We start from the raw sequence: 19,965 nt of genomic DNA on the forward strand, positions 1-19,965 counted from the left end.
AGAGCCGGGGCCCCGGCACGTCCCGGCTCTCCCAGCGGCCACCGTCCAGCCTCACACGCTGCTGGTGTGGCAGGGGCCAGCCATGCCCAAATCTCAAATGGACAGGTGTGAGCATGTTCCACTCAGCCGGGCTAGGTCTCGGCGTGTCTCGGTGCTCAGCCCCACTGCCAGGCAGGAGCTGCCGCAGGCTCACGGCACGGGGCGTGGCTGAGCCTGGTGCCACGTTCTGTCGGCTCACCTTCAGTCACTGCGTGCTGCATGGCAGGTTTTTCCCACGTTTCCCACCGGTTAGAAACGGGAGCCAGCGTGAGCTCGGGGCGCGGGCAGGGTTGATTGGCGAGCCTTGCTGGGCGACCCGGGGATGGTGTGTGTGGCCGGGGACACCCTGACCCCCCTGGATTGACCTCGGCGAGGTGCCTGACCACCTGACCCCCCTGGATTGACCACGGCGAGGTGCCTGACCGCCTGACAGGGCAGGACAGTGGCTGGGGACCAGCCCGGAGGGGCACAGGCAGGTGCCGCTGGGAGTCCCATCAGGAGGCCCCGGTTCAGGGTAGGGGTGGGAGGTGAGCTTGTGCCTGGCTTGGCATGGGGCCCGGTGCGCCTCCCAGCTCCTCCCCGAGCTGCTGGCTCGTGGAGACCATGGCGCGCAGTGGTTTTGGGGTCAGACTTGAGCTCAAGGCGTCCTGCCACTGCTGAGTCCGTGCCCTTGGGCAGGTATCGGCCTCACCCCTCGGTACCCACGCTGTCTCCTCTGCAAAGCGGAGCCAGCTCTGGTACCCGCCCCACAGACGGATTGTTGAAAGAAAACGCCGTTTCAGAGGGGATGCGGGCAGCATCCCCCACCTCCCAGGCCCTCGCAGGGCCCGGAGCGCGCTGACCCCGCTTACACGAGGTGGGAGGTGGGAGGTGCTGCAGATGGGAGTGGTTGGAGGCTGCAGGGCACTGGGGTGGTGTCTCTGAGTCTCCTGGCCATGCCCTCCTGGCCTCATGATGGCTGCCACAGCTCCAGACATCAGGCGGTCACACGACGCCCTTCAGAGCCAGGACAGCAGGAGCAAGGCAGGGCTTGCCCAGGTTCCTCTTCTACCAGGAGGAGGGTTCCTCCCGAGGAGCCTGCCGCAGTCCCCGCTTGCTTTCCATGGGCTGCAGTGGGGCCCCTCGGTATTCGGACCAAGTCAAGGCTGTCTTGTGGGGGTGCGGAGTGGGGATGGCCTCGGGTGGGCAGCAGCACGGTGTGGGGAGCAGCCCGGACTGGACTGAGTTACTGGAATTAAGACTTACTCTATGCATCTGCTCTCCCACAACATGGCGCTGGGAGAGAAGAAAACAGCTTCCGCACAGCTGCCTCCAGTTCAACCAATAAACTGTAGGACCTGCTCCTGATTGGAGAGCAGCGTACTCGGCGTGTGGGCAGCCGAGTTAGGATTGGCGGAGGAGGACTATAAAGGAGGAGAGAGACGGCATGCGCCAGGAACATCTAAGGGGAACATCTAAGGGGAACACCTGTGCAGCCCCCGAGAGAGCCGGCCGGCGGTGTGCCGCTCCCCTGCGGAAGTGGGGAATGTGGCCAGGGGGAACTGCCCTTCCACGGAGGTGGAAGGGACGGCAGCCAACCCGGGAAGAACCAGCAGCAAACCCGGGGAGGGCAGAGCAGATGAAAGAACAGCGCAGGGTCCTGTGTCGTTCCTCCATGAAGAGGGGGAGCGACATAATGGTGCCGTGACTCGGATATGAAGCCTAGGCAGGACTCTGTGTCGTTCCTCCACGAAGAGGGGGAGCGACAGCACGGGTCAGATGCCAGCCCTCGGTCAGCCCTGGCCACGGCCCGAGCGCGCAGAGCCTTCCCCTGGGGGCTCAGCCCAGCGGCCGGCACCCACAGGGAGAGGTAGCAGCACCCGGGTCCCCTGTGTTCTCCCCGAGTCACCTGTCCCGTAGCACAGCTGCCCCCAGTGTGCTCTCTGCCTTTGTACCAAGCTAGTTCTTCAAGAAACCGATTTAGTTACTTATTCCCAGGGGGATGGAGAGAGACCCTTCCCCCTGCCCATTCACTCCCCAAATGCCTGTAACATGGGTGGGCCTCAGCCTGTGTCTCTCACGTGGGTGACAGGACCCAAGCACTCGCTGCCTCTCAGGGTGTGCTGGGAGCGCAGCTGACACTTGGACCCAGGCGCTCCAGGACGGACACAGGCGTCCAAGTGGCGGTTTTTGTTTGTTTTTGTTTTGTTTTAACATGTATTTGAAAGGCAGGGCTAGACAGTGAGAGAGACAGAGAGAAAGGTCTTCCTTCCGTTGTTCACCCCCCCCCCCCAAATGGCTGCTACGGCCGGAGCTGCGCTGATTCAAAGCCAGGAGCCAGGTGCTTCCCCCTGGTCTCCCATGGGGTGCAGGGCCCAAGCACTTGGGCCATCCTCCACTGCCTTCCCAGGCCACAGCAGAGAGCTGGACTGGAAGAGCAGCAGCCAGGACTAGAACCCAGCACCCATATGGGATGCCGGCACCGCAGGTGGAGAATGAGAATTAACCAACTGAGCCACAGTGCCGGCCCCCCCTTTTTTTGTTTTTTAAACATGTATTTGAAAGGCAGAGCTAGAGAGAGAGGAGACACAGAGGTCTTTTTATCTGTTGGTTCACTCTTCAAATGGCCGCAATGTTCGAGGCTGTGCCAGGCCAGAACCAGGAGCCAGGAGCTTCTTCCCGGCCTCCCACGCGGGTGTAGGAGCCCAAGGACTTGGACCGTCCTCTGCTGCTTCCCCAGGCCGCAGCAGAGAGCTGGCCTGAGATGGAGCAGCCGGGACTTGAGTTGGCATCCCTATGGAATGCCACAGCGCCAGCCCCTCAAGCAGCGTCTTAACGGCTATGCCAAAGACCCCGCCTGCCCGTGAAGCTTCCGAGGACCCCCAGGCTGTGGCGGCTCGGGCCCCGGGCTCTGGTTGAGTTGGGAACGCACACAGGCCGGGCCTGTGTGGACATGTGTGTTTGTTTCTCTTGAGCAAGCCCCGGTTACTGGGCTGCAGGGAACACGCGGGCTGTGCTTGGGCAGGGGCTGCCCGGTGGGGGGAGCGCTGCGGCCTCGCCAGTACACACCCGCAGATGCTTGGGGGCCCGAGCTCTCCCTGCCGGGTCGGAGTCACTGCCAATCGCAAGTCCTCTTCCCCGCCTCCTGCCCCGTTCCCCGAGGCTCCGGATCCTGTTTGGTTCTCTCTGTCCTGGTAGCACCGAGCCCAGCTCTGCCCACAGAGCGGATGAGTGAGTGCTGCGGCCCTCCAGGGCAGGGACCCCTCCGGGAGGGGCAGCCTGGTGGGAGGCGACAGGGCGTGGGGAGGTCTGTGGCAAGCTGGGGGACACGCCGGCCTAAGGGGCGGCCACTGCTGGCCCATCCCCCGGTTGTTCAAAGAGGCCAGGAGTCTGAACTCTGCTCGTTGTAAGCTGCTGTCAACAAATCCGTCAGCCGTGTTGAAACAGTGCGAGATCCAAAACTCGCCCGCTGGCCCAGGTGTGAGAAGTCGATGGAGCGTGGCCAGAAGACGGAGGATGCAGCCTGTGTTTTCATTTCCCTGGGGTGGGGCAGGGGTGCAGCCGCGTCCAGGTGACCTGTGAGCACCTGTTGTTAGGAACAAACAGGCACAGAAGCAGGGTGCCGTGAGATCGCCCCACCCCCTCCCCGGCTGCTGCGACGTGGTTCCCTGCGGTGTCTGGCACAGTCCTGCCAGGTTTTGCCAGCATCCGAATCGCCGTGCCCGGGACGTGCTGGAACACGGGCTGCCAGCCCTGCCTGTCCGGGGCTGGGGGCCGGGGCTGAGCGTGGGCCCTGCTGCTTGGGGCCCGCGTTCTGTGACGCATTGCTGTGCTGCTGTCACACCGCAGACCTGAGACAGCGACCTGCTCACGGGGGCCAAGCCCCCTCCTCGGGGCCCCTGCCTGGGCTTCGAGTCCCCTGCTCCCGAGGGAGTGAGGTGCAGGGGTCAGGACCCAGCACAGAACCCGGGGCGACTCGCTCTCCTTCAAGTTGCTCTAACCTCTGGCTGCCTCTGCTCCCCCCACGCCCGTGCCCTGGGGGCCGCTGGCTTTGAAGCTGCGTTTGGCGAGGCCCCATGCCGGTGTCGCCCAGGAGAGGGGCAGCAGTGGCTCCCGGTGTCTTTCCTCTTGTGCGTGAATGAAGGCGGCCGAGCTCTTGTTAGGGTGGGACGTGGTTTGACCCTGGTGTTGTGGGGAGCAATCCGGACTAGACTAAGTTACTCGAATTAGGACTTATTCTATGCATCTGCTCTCCCACAATATGGCGCTGGGAGAGAAGTAAACAGCTTCCGCACAGCTGCCTCCAGTTCAACTAATAAACTGTAGGACTTGCTCCTGATTGGAGGAGAGCAGCGTACTCGGCGTGTGGGCAGCCAAGTTGGGATTGGCGGAGGAGGACTATAAAGGAGGAGAGAGACGGCATGCACCAGGAACATCTATGGGGAACATCTAAGGGGAACATCTAGCTGAAGGAACACCTGTGCAGCCCCCGAGAAGAGCCGGCCGGCGGTGTGCCGCTCCCCTGCGGAAGTGGGGAAAGTGGCCAGGGGGAACCGCCCTTCCACGGAGGTGGAAGGGATAGTAGCCAACCCGGGAAGAACCAGCAGCAAACCCGGGGAGGGCCGAGCAGACGAAAGAACAGCGCAGGGTCCTGTGTCGTTCCTCCACGAAGAGGGGGAGCGACATAGTGGTGCCGTGACTCGGATAGGAAACCTAGGACGGAGAGCAAACTTAGGAGGGAAGAAACGTGACTCGGATAGGAAACCTAGCTCGGATAGGAAACCTAGGACGGATAGGAAACCTGACTCGGATAGGAAACTTAGGACGGATATGAAACTTAGGAGGGAAGAAATGGGAAGAACTAGGGAAAATATCGGAGAGAGAGACTAGCAAACAGCCTAGGGAAAATATCGGAGAGAGAGACTAGCAAACAGCCTAGGGAAAAGCCGGACGAAAGAGGTGCCGGAAGAAGCTATTGAAAGCCTAGGCATAGACTCGGATACGGACTATGGGGGGAAGCTGGGAGAAATCTCTAAGGTCGAAAGCGAAAGTGAAAGCTAGAACAAACAGACTCGGACGCGGACTGTGGGGAGAGGCCAGGAGAAATGAGGGAGGAGTATTGTTGGAAGAAAACTTAGGGAAACATACCGGGTAGAGAAAAATGTTAGGGAAATTGAAGCCGCGGGGGGCAGGCCAAGGCGGAAACGAAAGCCACTTTGGGATTCTCAAGTTAGCCCGGGAATAGGGGGCGAAAAGTTGAAACCAGAAGCTGAGACGTAAGCCAGATTGGGATCCGTCTGATTAGCCCGGGGAGCAAAGGACGGGAAGCCAAATCGTGGGGCGGAGACGTACGCTGGGTTGAATTCGCCAGGCTAGCCCGGGGAACTTGGATTGAATGCTAGTGGTGGAGACGCAAGCTACGCTGTGTTACTCGCGGAAGCCGCCGCGTGCAGAGAGAGCACGGGGCGTGAATAGATAGGGAACGCTGGCGTAGGCCGTGGTTCAGACGCGAAAGGGTTAAGCGTGGAGACCGCGGACCGCGCAAAGCCGGGAAGCCGCGCAGATGAGGCGCGGGCTGAAGCGGCTCAGAGCCGGCAAGGCGCGGAGAAGCAGCCTCGGGGCGGAGCCCGCTGGCGGGGCGAGGCGCCGGGAAGCTGCGCGGAGCCGTGAAGCTGCCGGCAGGGCGAGGCGCCGGGAAGCCGCGGGGATAAGAGAAAACAGAAGTTTAGAAATGGAATGAGAGCGGGAAGCTGCGGGGATAAGAGAAACAGAAGTTTGGAAGTGGAGTGAGAGAAATGGGAATGCTGGAAGATAGAAGTGAAATGGGAGAGGTAGGAATGCCCGGAGATAGAGAAATAGAGAAAAATAAGGCCTCCCCTCAACATGCCAATTAGAAGGCTTGGATTCGGTCTGCCCGATTAGTGAGGCGATGAGCACCTGGGCGGCTAGCCGCAGGTCACCGAAGACAGGCACGAATTAACATCAGTAAAGCTTCCCCACAATGCAACAATTAGGAGGCTTGGATTCGGTCTGCCTGATTTAAGGCGGTAAGCGCCAGCAAAGCTCGACCAGAGTATGAGCTGCAGGTCACCGAAGATAGGCACAAACCAACACTAATAAGTCTCCCCCACAATACGGCAATGAGAAGGCTTGGATTCGGTTTGCCTGATAGGTTTTGTAAACACCTGCAGGCAGTTCTAGCAGAGTAGAGCATGCGCTGCAGGGCACCGAACACAGGCACGCATCAGCGCCTAAAAACCTCCTCACAATGGCGAAGAGAGGACCCGGATTCGGTTTTCCTGATTGATAGGACTTGTAAGAGCCTGTGGCAACGCTAGCAAGTAGAGCAGAGTGTGTGCCGCGGGACACCGAAGACAGGCGCGTATCAACGCCAAAAAATAAAAAGAAAGGGGGATCTGTGGGGAGCAATCCGGACTAGACTAAGTTACTCGAATTAGGACTTATTCTATGCATCTGCTCTCCCACAATATGGCGCTGGGAGAGAAGTAAACAGCTTCCGCACAGCTGCCTCCAGTTCAACTAATAAACTGTAGGACTTGCTCCTGATTGGAGGAGAGCAGCGTACTCGGTGTGTGGGCAGCCAAGTTGGGATTGGCGGAGGAGGACTATAAAGGAGGAGAGAGACGGCATGCACCAGGAACATCTATGGGGAACATCTAAGGGGAACATCTAGCTGAAGGAACACCTGTGCAGCCCCCGAGAAGAGCCGGCCGGCGGTGTGCCGCTCCCCTGCGGAAGTGGGGAAAGTGGCCAGGGGGAACCGCCCTTCCACGGAGGTGGAAGGGATAGTAGCCAACCCGGGAAGAACCAGCAGCAAACCCGGGGAGGGCCGAGCAGACGAAAGAACAGCGCAGGGTCCTGTGTCGTTCCTCCACGAAGAGGGGGAGCGACAGGTGTGACAGTCGAAGTCGAGCAGAGACAGCGCCCGGGACCGGACCAGCTTTCCTGTCCAGATCCCAGAGGGGAGGAGGAAGGGCCTGGCCATGGCCCTGGGAAGCAGGGCCCGCCCACCTCCTGCCCAGTGTGCACCTGCCCTGGCCCACGCTTCCTACAGCCACTGGGCTGGGCTCAAATGGCGGGGAGACGAGCCTTCTGGGCGCTCCTGTGGGCGGGAGGGACCCAGGTCTGCCTTGTCCTGGGGTGGGGTGGGGGTGGGGCTGTGCTGGCTGAAGAAGGACTGCTTGGGAAAGGAGGGGACAGCGGGAGCCAGTGGCAGCTGTCCTGGCCCTGGGCTGCTCCTGGGTGGGGGCAGGGTCCTGAGGGGCTCTCGCTGGCAGCGTCATGGCCCCCAGAGATCTCACATCCTACTCCCGGGCCTCTGAGGACGTGACCTTGGTACAAAAGGCTTTGCAGGTGTGGATGATTGCGTGGGGCGCGCCCTGCCATCCACGGGTCCTTCCCAGGGAGGCAGGGGCTCAGAGCAGGGGCGGGGAGGCCGCGTGGCTCCTGGAAGCTGCCGGCAGTGAGCCATGCTCACCCGCCTCCCCGGGAGTGCAGCCCCTGGCCTATGCACTTGCCGGGGTTGCCTGGGCTGCAGCTCTGGGAGAGGGAGGAGGGGCCGCCACGCGCGGCCATGGCACCTAGGTAGGTGACCAGCCCCTGATGGACGGGAGCGTGGGAGGCTGCAGTGGTCAGAGTCCTTTCTCCCCAGGGACGGTGCCTGGCTGGCGGGGAGGGGGGGCGTGAGGGCACACATGTGCTGCCCGCCCGCCAGCACCCACGTTCGTATCAAGAGGGTCTTTGGCCGAAGCTGACACCCGCCCTGCGTGGAGGGAAGTGCCCGTCTCAGGCCGGGAGTGGTCACCCAAGCCCGGTCGGGCCCCAGGGGTCAGTGCTGTGCACCCTGCTGTCACCGTTGTCCCCAGCCGTCGTGAGCAGGGCCACGTGCACCGGGCAGGCAGGCTCTGTGCGGGCATCTGTTTCCTTTCTCTGGGGTGGGTCCTGGGGGGCCACAGAGAACACAGCCCTTCCTGGAGTGACCGCGATGCCCGCTGCCACTGACCGCGTGGGGGTTCCGCTCGCTCTGCGCTCTCGTCCACACTTGCTGTTGTCCAACTTCCCAGCCGAGCCGTGTGGCTCTCAGGCCAGGCCTGGGGGCAGGAGACTGGCTCCAGGACGCTTTCCACTCCTGTCCTTTGTGTGTGCCTCCAGGCTCAAGGCTGCCTCGTGATCCAGGGTGACTGCCTTAGCTCCATCCCTCTTGACTGAATCCGGGGCGGCTGGAAGGGGGAACTCGTGGACAAATAGCACAGGAACTTCTGGTGTTGATGGTATCGTGGGGATAGAGCCGGGTATGGGGGAAGGGTCGCTATAGGAAAGATGGTCTGTCATTGTTTTTTTTAAATTTTATTTATTTATTTATTTTTGACAGGCAGAGTGGACAGTGAGAGAGAGACAGAGAGAAAGGTCTTCCTTTTCTGTTGGTTCACCCCCCAGTGGCCACCGTGGCTGGTGCGCTGCAGCTGGTGCACCGCGCTGATCCGATGGCAGGAGCCAGGTGCTTCTCCTGGTCTCCCATGGGGTGCAGGGCCCAAGCACTTGGGCCATCCTCCACTGCACTCCCTGGCCACAGCAGAGAGCTGGCCTGGAAGAGGAGTGACCGGGACAGAATCCAGCGCCCCTACCGGGACTAGAACCCCCTGGGGTGCCGGCGCCACAGGTGGAAGATTAGCCTAGTGAGCCATGGCGCCGGCTGGTCTGTCATTCTGCTCACTGCCGTCAGCCCCAGGTCTGACATGGAGCCTGGCATGCAGTGGGAGCTTCATAAATATTGTCAAGGAGTCAGTGTTGTGGCACAGCGGGTGAGATGCCGGCACCCTACATGGGCGCCGGTTCAAGTCCTGGCTGCTCCACTTCCCATCCAGCTCCCTGCTGTGGCCTGGGAAAGCAGTGGAAGATGCCCAGGTCCTTGGGCCCTGCACCCGCGTGGGAGACCTGGAGGAAGCTCCTGGCTCCTGGCTTCCATGGCCATTGTGGCCATTGGGGGAGTGAACCAGTGGATGAAAGATTTCTCTCTTTAACTCTGCCTTTCAAATAAAGACATTTTCAAGTAAAAAAAAAAATATTGTGGGAGTGAAGAGTGTTGAGGGAAGGTCTCACGGAAGACGTGTAGACTTGAGAAGTGAAGGGGTCGCCCGCGTGGACCTCAGGGACAGGCTGCTCTGGGGGCAAGCGGTGCAAAGGCCCTGTGGCAGACCTGGCGGCTCGGGAGCACAGCTAGGCCCGCGGCTGGGCGATGTTAAGGGAGCTGGGTCAGGTGACCTCAGAAATCTCTGCTAGAAATTTGGGTTTTATTCCCGTGGGAGAGCGACAGCGTCTGACTGAAACCCTGCAGGGGTAACCGGCTCCAGGGCGGGGGGGGGCAGGCGTGCAGGGAGGACACTGCCCCCCATCCAGGCAGGCGGCCGGGCACAGCTGGCTGGGTCCGTGGGGGCGGACAGGTGCTGGGTGGGAGGGGCGCAGAGGGGTCCAGGGTGGCTCTGGTTCTCTGCCTAACGTCGGCTCCAGGAGCTCTTCTCTGCTTCCTCTTAGCCCTGTAGAAGCAGGGGTGGGGTCCGCCCCGGGCTGCGGGGAGGAGGGGAGGTGGGGGCACCGGGCCTGTGGAGTCACCAGGGCCCCCTGCCTGTGGATCACTAGGCACCCCCTGTCCTGCGGAGTCACCGGGTCCTCCTGCCCTGCGCATCACCAGGGCGCCCCCCCGCCCTCCTTGAGGGAGGGTGGGAGGTGTTTGTGTTGCAGAGGTGAGGTGGGGGGCTCATGCCTGAAGGGGGCACAGAATCCAGTGAAGCTGCAGCTGCCTCATTAAGCACCTACTGTGTGCACTGTCTCCCACCTGTCGCCCACAGCCCTGCAGAGGAAGCAGGGGAGGTGGGCTCCGCAGCGGGGGTGGCCCCTTGGCGGTGCCCCCTGCTCCCGGCCCAGCGACCTCGCCCTGGCCAGGCGCCGGCCCGCCGCTTCCATCATGCTCGCCCGTGCTCGGTTTCTCGGGACGCTGTTCCTGGAAAACGGAACTAAAAGATAGGTTTATCTCGGTGCAAAGGTTTTTGAAGTCTGAGCGTGATTTTTTTCACAATGCGCGTTTCCCTCAGATGAACACTGTCGGATCCAGCTGTTTTCCCACCCCAGGGGAAACCTGGGACCCTCCAGCGGTCATCTCCCACCACTCCCTGCCCAGCCCCGCCCCCGGCACCGCCACGCCCCCGGCACCGCCCCCGGCGTCCCGCGCCTGTGCTCTGTCTGTGGACCCCGCGCGTGACTTTGTTAATTGGTGGTGTGAGAGGCAGAGAAAGCTCTCCTGTCCTCACTCCCCGCGCGCCCACAACAGCCGGGGCCGGGCCGGGCGCTCCCTCCGGGTCCCCCACGTGGGTGGCAGGGCCCAGGCACTCGGCCACCCGCGGCCTGGGGGCGCGGGAGCAGAGCTGGACTGCATGCCAGGCCCTGGGAGCCGGGCGCTGGGCGCGGGCGGCCGCACCCCGCAGGGTTGCCCGGGCTGAGCCAGCCCACTGGGTAGGCGGCCCGCGGTTTACGGAGCGCGTCCTGTTTGTCGAGGGACACCTGGGCCGGGTGCAGCCCTGTTTTCGTGGAGTGATGCTGATGGGTTTGGCCGTGCGGGGGACACTAGCGGACTGGTTTCTGTGGCCGCCGCGCCCCCTCCCATGCCCACGCCCACGCCCGTGGGCAGGGCCCCCTCCCACGTCCCTGCTGAGCCTCCCCATTTCCCGCAGCCGCTGCCTTGTGGGGGCGGCGTCTCCTCAGACCCTGGTCTGCGGTTTGCAGCCTCCTCCGGGCTGCGCGGCCGTTTCTGTGCCTGGAGAATGTCGGCCCCAACCGTCTTGTATCTGACACTGGTGGGCGGCCTGCGCGGGAAAGCTCTGAACCATCAGGGAGCAGCGCCGGCCTCCTCCGAGGGCTCCCCGCGTCCTGCGCCAGCGCCCCCCACCCTGGCCCCGTCTGTCCCTGCCGTCTTTGGCCCAGTCTGGTCAGTTTATACTTGAAGATCCTGGAGTCTCTTTCATGGAAATAAACATGGTATTGTACTGTTGGTTTTTTGTTTTTAAATATTTATTTATTTATTTATTTGAAAGAGTTATAGAGACGGAGAGAGATCTTCCATCCACTGGTTCACTTCCCAGATGGCCGCAGTGGCCGGGGCTGGGCCAGGCCACGGCCAGGAGCTTCCTCTGGGTCTCCCATGCAGGTGCAGGGGCCCGAGCTCTTGGGCCACCTTCCACTGCCCTCCCAGCTGCACTGCCAGGAGCTGGCTCAGAAGTAGAGCAGCCAGGACTGAACCAGGCGGTATCCCGGGCGGTGGTTCAGGCTGCCATGACAGAGCCCGCCCCATCCTTTGAAAGTGTATAGTTTGGTGCATTTTCTCACCAGAGACCGGGATGGAGGACACCTGGGAGCCAGTCTCCCTGCGCTGGTTATGGTCAGGCCTCAGCCCCGAGCCGAGGATCCAGTTTCCCAGGATCCACGCCTACAGGACGCAGCTGAGTGGCCTCCTTTGGTGCCGGGCTCTTGGCTTGTTGACCGGCCTGCCCTGTGCCACTGCGTGGGAGCCACGCGTGGTGGTGGTGCCCGCGTGGGCAGGACAGGTGTCCTCTGCCGGGGCTGCCCTCGTCTTCTCTTCCTGGGGCAGCGCAGCTCATTTTTAATACCCAGCTCAGATGTCCCCTCCTCTGGGCAGCCTTCCTGCCTGCCCAGGAATGGGCTCCCGGAGTCTGGCTGCTTGGGAGGGAGCGGTGTCTGCCGAGGGCTCCCTTTGGCACTCCCTCCCAACTTTGCATGCCAGGGCCGAGACCTTTGACCTGGGGGGGCGGAGCCCAGGTTCAGCTGTGTGCAGCAGGAGGCCGCAAGCCGTGCAATACTATCTAATCAGCTGCCTGGACCAGATGCCCTGGCCTGCTATACCCGCGGCTGTTTGAAAGCTGGACAAAGTCCGCCCCGCCCGGGTGGGGGTGGGGCAGCAGAGGCAGGGTCACCTCAGGCCTGGTGACCGTGTGGCTGACTTTCCGGACACCCCGGGGTCTGCCAGGCCCTGGCAACAGCCCAGGACTGGACGCTCCCCTTAGACCCAGAGAGAGCCTGCGACTCATCCACCATCAGCCGTGGGGTCACTGGGCTGGAACGCGGGCTGTAAGCCCCTCCTGTTGGACTCATGGCTGTGCCTGGGCTTATAGGGCTGGCCCCCACTCACCCTGGAGCCAGGGCAAGCCCCAGGGGCTCTGGGATCCAGAGGCTTCCCTGCACACAGCCGCCTCTGTTGAGAACGGGCCCAGGTGCATGCGGCCACGGAGACCACGGCTCTCCTGAGACATCAGCGACCTGCGGCAGCCATGCGGCCAGTGGTTTGACACCTGTGCAGTCAGGCCTGGCGGCCCTGGGCAACACCCGTGAGGTTTCCCCTGCCCAGCCCCTCCTGCCTTCGCGTCTGGGGTACCGTGTGTTTGTGTGTGTGAACTTGTGTGAACTTATCTGGGAGTCAGGGCGAGTGTGGCACAGAGAGAAAGTGAGGAGAGACCCCTCCCATCCACTGGTCCACTCTTAAGGTGCCTGCGGTGGCCCCTCACTGGGATCCCACATGGGTGCAGGGACCTGATGGCCTGAGCCATCACGGCCGCGTCTGGGGTCTGCGCTGGCGGGGAGCCGGAGCCGGAGCTGGAGCCAGGGCTGGGTGTGGCACCAGGCGCTCTGATGTGGGCTGCGGCCTCTTCACCTGTTTTTAAACTGCTTTCTCAAGATAGGTCTTCATGGCACACAGCCCACGCACCCGGGTGCACAGCCAGCAAAGCTGGACACGTGGCCTGGAGTCCGGCTGCCTCCAAGGCCCCTCCTGTGTGGGGGGCCAGCTCTGGCTGGTGTGAGCGGCTGTCCTTGTCCTGGAAGGCCATGTTCCAAGGACAGGGGAGGGTGACGCAAGCCGCTGGCTGTCTCGTTCCATGGCACGGGGCACCTGTCTGATGGACTGTCACTCAGTGGCGCTCAGCACGGATCCACCGCCTGGCTGAGCCTGCAGACTGGCGCTGGAGCCCGGCGTGTGGAGGCTGCTCCGCCCCGGGTGGACCCCAGGTCCCGGGCCCCTCCCCGAGGCAGCTGTGCCATGGCCTGCTTGGCCGCCTCACCGCCGGCTTCTCACCCCCGCAGAATGTACGCATTGACCCCAACAGCCTGTCTTTCAACATGTGGAAGGAGATCCCCGTTCCCTTCTACCTCTCCGTCTACTTCTTCGACGTGGTCAACCCCAACGAGATCCTGAAAGGCGAGAAGCCGCAGGTGCGGGAGCGTGGGCCCTACGTGTACAGGTGAGGCTAGGGGCTGCAGGGGCTGGGGGGGGGGGTCTCCGAGTGTACCACCATGGGGCTGCTGTGATGAGCCTTAGGGATTGTTCCAGAAGCAAGCCAGGCATGGGGGGGGGTGTCCGAGCAGTGAGGCGGGTCCGGCCTACCTCGTTCTGTCACCTTGTCTGGGGTGGAGGCCGGGGGCCCAGCGCCAGGAGGGGTCGGCTGTTGGTGGCATGTGGTGGCCAAGTGCCAGGGATGTGCCTTTGGTTCTGGCCTTGCCTTGTTCCTGCTGTGGCCCCCGGGAAGTGACTGCACCCCTCGGAGACTCAGTTGGCCCATCTGTAGACTGGGCATAGTGACGACCCCGCAGCGGCTGAACCTGGTCGCCAAGACACCCGGACGAGACCAGGATGCAGCCCAGCTCGTTCGGGGCTGGCACATGGGCCAGGTGCACTCCCCAGGGACCTGCCTCTGCCTCTAGGGGGCAGGGGTCTCCAGAGCCCTACATCGTCACATTTCTCAGGTAGAGGAGAGGGGACCAACCTGCCCCCAGCCTGGCTGCCTGCAGTGCCAGAGCCCGGGAGCCTTTGGCTGTGGCTGGTGGAGCCAGGCTCCCTGTGTGCGGGCGCCCACCCGGCTGGCTTTCCTGGGAAGGGCATGGGGAGACTGTTGGAGGTACAGCCTGGGATGGGCCATGCAGCAGCTGAGTGGGGCTGCGGCTGAGGACCGTGGGGGCTGCGGCGGGAGCTTGCTCGAGAAGCAGGCCTTGTTGTCGCTCCCATTTTGTGGATAGGAAAACAGAGGCTCAAGCGGTAGGTGGTGGAGACGCTCCAGCCCCAGCCCTCTGCTCCATGGCCTCTCTGGCAGGAGCGGGGACCCAGGAGGAGGCTGCTGCGGTGACCCTGGCTTGGCGAGGGAGGCCGGGTGGGGGCGGGGCGGGGCCCTCCCTGGAGTCTGGCGGAGGAGAGAGGGGAGTGGAGTGAGGCTGGCGGCGGGCTCGGGCAGGTGGTCCGGCTCAGCTGGGGCGCCCTCGGGCTGAGATGCACACGGAGCGCCCGTGCCGCCCCCGCGGTGACCACCGGCTGCCCCACAGGGAGTTCCGGCACAAGAAGAACATCACCTTCAACGACAATGACACCGTGTCCTTTCTGGAGCACCGCAGCTTCCAGTTCCAGCCGGACAAGTCCCGGGGCTCCGAGAGCGACTACATCGTCATTCCCAACATCCTGGTCCTGGTAGGCTTCTCCGCGGCCATCCCGGGCCAGGGCGCCCGTCTGCCTCTGGCCGAAGTCACTGGGCTTTCCTCTGCCGTCCAGAGGGGCACCTCGTGGAGGCCTGGGGGCGGGGCCGGGGCTGCATCCCTGCAGTTGCTGCCTACCATGTGTGGAGGTCCCCGAGACCACCCCCGCTGCGCTGATTGGCCGGGACACCGCGCCAGGCGCGCTCACAGCCCGGCTCTAGTAGAGCAAAGGGAGGTGCCCGGGGGCCAGGGTGAAGCTTCCGGAATCTTCTTCCCGTGGAGTCACACAGGATGCCCTTAACTGCCCCAACAATGGGCCGTGACATGTCACCTACCAGCGACGCCCACCACAGGCTGGGAGCTCACGGTGTGGGGGTTGGTCACGTGGGCACACCTGCCTGCCACGTGCCCGAGGCCCAGGCACCTGCAGGAAATCAGAGAACGGGGTGCCCCCCAAAGTCTGGGCTTGGACAGCGGGTCCCCCAGGGCTGGGGAGGGATGAGCATGTTATATCCCACGTCCGCTTCCCCGGAGTGCGCGCTAGAAACCAAGTTGCAGGGGCTTGGCCCGAGGTGCTCACAGCGCCCGCGTCTCGGCTTTTGGATGAGGGGCCTGTGGGACAAAAAAAAAAAAAAAAAACAAGATCCAGGCAGTGTCCCCAGAGGAAGTAGACGCCAGCGGATGGGTGCCGCCGATGCCCGGGAAAGATTGGGGAGGGGAGAGGGGAAACCTGCACAGACAGGCCACGTGTGGGCTCACGTCACCACCAGGGCCAGGCCTCGCTGGCTTCAGGTGAGGTTCATCCAGGGACAGCAGGTGCTCCACTTTCTGTGGGCCTGCGCCTTGCTTGCCCCCCGGGTCACGGCCAGCAGAGGGGCCCTCCACCCCCGCCCCCAGCTTCCTGGTAGCTCATTGGCTTAGTTGGACCACAGGCGCATCCCTGAACCAATCATTGTAGCTGGAGGGAGGGGTGGGAGGCTAAGGCAGGTTTATGATTGGCCAAGGCTGAGCCATATGCCTGCCTCTAATTGGGCTTGGAGTTCACGGGGGCCACAGCGGGAGGACGATTCTCATGGGCACTTGTGGTCCTGGCTCCGCGGGCTCAGAGAGGGTTCTGCAGGCCTGTCCCCTCTATGGGCTGGAGGCCTCTCCCCTCCATGGACCCTTTGCCGGGAGGCCCGGTCGCGAGTGGGGGTGGCTGGGCCTGCAGGTGCAGTGTGTGACCCGCCCGTCTCTGCAGGCTGCGTCATTCATGATGGAGCACAGGCCCATGAGCCTGAAGCTGATCATGACCTTGGCGTTCAGCGCACTCGGCCAGCGCGCCTTCATGAACCGCACGGTCGGCGAGATCATGTGGGGCTACGAGGACCCGCTCATGAACCTCATCAACAAGTACTTACCGGGCGTCTTCCCCTTCAAGGACAAGTTCGGCCTGTTTGCCGAGGTGAGTGGCCCAGGGAGAAGCCTGTGTCCCGTCCCCAGCTTGCCTTGGAGCTGGGGTCCCGGGCGGAGAACCTACCTCCATCAGGCTGTGGCAGAATCGGGCATGGGCTGGCTTTTACAGTTGGAAACTCAGGATGGATCTGGGTTCCGCGTGATCTGGGCTGAGATGGGTTAGCTGAGAAAACTTCTCGGAAGTGGGGAGGGGAGGCAGTTCCCAAGCGCGGCCCCCGGGCTGGCTCTGAGCTGCCTACTTTTTATTGACGTGAGCCCCGGCAACCTGCTGAGGTCCGGAATGGACAGGTAGGGTCTGACCCCTTGCTCTGACCCCTGACTGTGGCTCAGCCTTATTTTTTTTTTTAATAAAGATTTATTTATTTGAAAGGTGGTGAGAGAGAGAGAGAGAGAGAGGTCAGCCGTCCGCTCCTGAGCCCGCCGCAGGCCCCTTGGGGGCAGCCCCTGCAGGCTCAGGTGTGGGCTCGCAGGGCAGGCAGGCAGGTGCGTGACAAACCGCTGGCGTCTCAGCAGGTGTTCTGAAGGTCCCTCCCCCAACTCTTTCAAATAAATAAGTAAATCTTAAAAAAAAAAAAAACCACTCACAGGGCATCTGTGTTCGAGTGCCCCGAGTCCAGTGTGGGTGGCCGGGGGCTCTCAGCTCCTGGTGGGCACTCAGGGGCCGGCGGTGCCCCCCGCAGTGGCAGAGCCTGAGTGTCCACTGCAAGGGGGCTCAGCTGGCTGGGGGGGGGGGGGCTGGAAGGGGAGGGGCCCGAGAGTCCCCTGTGCCCCCATGCTGACCCCACTCAGCATGTGCTGGGGCGGGGGCGCAGCCGTCGCTGGCCAGCCCCCGGCCCCGGCCGACAGCCGCCGCTCCCTGCCGTGCCCGCAGATGAACGACTCCGACTCGGGCGTCTTCACGGTGTTCACCGGGGTCAAGGACTTCAGCAGGATCCACCTGGTGGACAAGTGGAACGGGCTCAGCAAGGTGAGGGCGCTGGGCGGGGCGGCCCTGGGGGAGGGGCGGGACCCCACCCCCGCCTGCCCCGAGCCTGCAGGGAGCTGAATCCGTCTTCCTCCGATTCTTCGTTTATGAAAATGTTTTCCGAGCACTGAGCTGAAAACAGGAAGACATGCCCATGGGCCAGGAAAACAGTGGGGGCGCACTGACCCCGGGACCTGCCTTCTCGCCCGGGCGCCCAGAGTCCGGCAGGGAGTGTGGTCTTGTCGCCGTGTGGCCGTGGCCATGGCTGAGGGCGGTGCTTCCCCCCCTCAGTGAACTGCAGGAAGCTCACAGATCCTGACTGCAGAGGGGCAGAGGGGCAATTCCTGCCCCTCCTGCCGCTCCTGCCAAGTCCGGGGCTCGCAGCCGCCGCCGGCGGTGTTGGGAGCACTCCTGCTGCTGCCCCCGGCACCGCCAGTCATTGCCCGTCATCCAGAGGTGTCGGTCACCTGCGAGGAGGCGGGCAGTAGGCCCATTTTACAGATGGAGCAGTCGAGTCCCTAGCAGAGTTGTGCATTGCAGGCCGCCTCAGCCGGTGCTCCGCACGGGGACTTGAGCATGGGGGCCCGAGGGCATGGCCGAGTCCACGGCGCTGAGCCCCTGTCCCAACGTCCCTCCTAGGTGAACTTCTGGCACTCCGACCAGTGCAACATGATTAACGGCACCTCCGGCCAGATGTGGGCGCCGTTCATGACGCCTGAGTCCTCGCTGGAGTTCTACAGCCCCGAGGCCTGCCGGTACCGGCTCCCTCCCTGCCGCCTGCTGCCCGCTCCCGTGGCTGCTTTGGGGGTGCCCCGGGAACCGTTTCAGCTCACTAGCCCTTGGCACCATCTTGAATTCTCCCTGCTGCGCCTTGAAGGGCCACCCCAGTGTCTGATGCTTTTGCCCAGCCCCCGGAGGTGGGGGACAGGAAATGGTTGAGGTCTTGGGGCCGTGAGGGGAAGGCGGGGGCAGGCGTCCTGGTGCCTGGCTGACCTGGCTGGCCACTGTAGTGAGCACTTGGATGCTGGGACACCCCCAACCCTGCAGGCCTAGGGGCCCCCTGCCCAGTGTGGTCCCGGGGCTCCCTCTTGGGCCACGGCCTTAGCTCCATTCCAGCCCCTGGGAAGCCCCAGCCTGGCGGGCCACTGGGGAGCACCGGGACACCTGGCTGTGGCCAGATGGGCAAAGTCTCTCCTGCCATGGGCGGCTGTGTCCTGTGGGGACGCAGGCAGTAAGCAGACAAAGCGAGTCGCAGTGGGCGAGGATTCTAGAGAGAGCTTCACCAGACACACAGCCCCCCCCAGGGCCCCGCCTGACCCACCACGCCCCTCTGCCCCCACCGGCGGTCTTTCTCCTGGGCCCTCTGAGGCGGGGAGGGAGCCCTGTGCCCACGTCGCCCGGTGGAGGCCCTGGGCAGTGCAGGCGCCATGCAGGTCACGGGCGCCCGGGAAGCGTTCCTGTCCCAGAATCACAAGAAACGAGCGAGACTGGTCAGAGCAACGTGTTGGGTTTGAACCCAGTATGTGGAAAATAACGTCCCTTCAGAGAGCACTGCAGGGTGTCTTGAAGCTGGAAAGCATTCTAGACTCAACAGCGCGTCTCAGTTTGGACTCACCCCATGCCAGGGGCCACGTGGGACGCGTGGCAGGCGGGCACAGAGTGGCCGAGGGTCCATGCTGGCACTCAGAGGTGCTGTGACAGAGGCCAGAGGCGGGTGCACCCGGTGGGTGCTGGAGCCACAGCTGAACTAAGACCCGGCCGATGTGGGAGGCTATGGGGAGAGACCCTTCCGGACAGAGGGCAGCAGGTGCAGAGGTCCTGGGGTGGGCAGGAGGAGTCACCAGGAGGGCTGCGGGGTGCAGAGCGGCGAGGAATGTGTGGGCGGGGCTCTCGCTAGGGCGTGGGGTGTGGGCAGCCCATGGCATCCTTGGGGGACAGGCTGCAGGACCCCCCACGGACCTGAGTCCTGTCTGAAGCGGGGCGCTGTTTGCCCAGGGGATGCCCACGCCTCCCGTGGACTTTCTGTCACCTCTGGATTGCGAGTGACCCTGGCACGGCGTGGGGGCGGCACTGGTGGTGGTGCTGCGTTGTATGGGGGACCGGCAAGAGGAGCAGGTGTCCCCGTGCTTGGTGCGGACGCTGTCTGTCCCCAGTGTTTGTTGTCTGCATCCTCTGTCTGCCTGGAGAAGGGAGGGGCCCCGGGGGGGAGCAGAGCCGGGGCGGGGGCCTGGCCAGGAGGCCCTGCCGTTACTCAGGCCCAGGTGCGGGTGCTGCTCCGGGGCACCTGGGTCACCCCAGCCTGCCTGTCCCCACAGGTCCATGAAGCTCATCTATCAGAAGCCAGGGGTGTTCGGGGGCATCCCCACCTATCGCTTCGTGGCCCCCAAAACCTTATTCGCCAACGGCTCCATGTACCCGCCCAACGAGGGCTTCTGCCCGTGCCTGGACTCCGGAATCCAGAATGTGAGCACCTGCAGGTTCGGTACGTGTCACGCGGCCCGCGGGCGAGGGCGGCGGCCAGGCAGGCCCGCGCTATCTGCCCCGCGCCGGCCTCTGTCCCCCGATAATCGATAATCCCATTAGCTGGAGATAAGGAGGGCAGCAGGTGCTCCGTGGAGGAGCAACGCGGCCGGCCTTGCCTGCTGCCTGATAAATCCCATCTTGGGGAGATGATCTCGCGGGTCCATGGTCACAAGTCCGCCCCGGCTCCCTGCTGAGACCAAGGTCGTGAGGACGCGTCCTGTGCGTCCCGAGGCCGCCCGTGTACCCAGGCTCCTGGCCCCTGCCTGCGTCGCCAGTGCCGTCCATGCCCGCGGGGTCCCCCTGTCCCTTCCCTGCCCCGTCTTCCAGTTTGAGGTCCTCAGGGACCACGGCGAATGGCTAGGGACGCACTTCCTGTCCTCGGAGGCATGGGGGTTAGGACAGGGGTGAGTCTGGGGTGTCACTGACTGCCCCCCGCTGTGGTTTGTGACTTGGGGGTCACCTTG

At 63.4% G+C, this 19,965-nt stretch overlaps 1 protein-coding gene across 2 annotated transcripts in view; it reads left to right on the forward strand.

Annotated features, from left to right (window-relative positions):
- Positions 1-19,965, forward strand: part of SCARB1 (scavenger receptor class B member 1) — a 51,964-nt gene that overhangs the window by 17,131 nt on the left and 14,868 nt on the right. For both annotated transcript variants that reach the window (XM_070065680.2, NM_001082788.1), the window contains 6 exon segments: positions 13,183-13,340; positions 14,413-14,554; positions 15,800-16,003; positions 16,886-16,981; positions 17,618-17,733; positions 19,294-19,460. In XM_070065680.2, the coding sequence (XP_069921781.1) occupies positions 13,183-13,340; positions 14,413-14,554; positions 15,800-16,003; positions 16,886-16,981; positions 17,618-17,733; positions 19,294-19,460 (883 nt within the window).

Source organism: Oryctolagus cuniculus, chromosome 21 (genome assembly GCF_051225735.1).
Source record: "Oryctolagus cuniculus isolate XC-2025 breed Fujian yellow rabbit chromosome 21, ASM5122573v1, whole genome shotgun sequence".
Classification (NCBI taxonomy): domain Eukaryota; kingdom Metazoa; phylum Chordata; class Mammalia; order Lagomorpha; family Leporidae; genus Oryctolagus; species Oryctolagus cuniculus.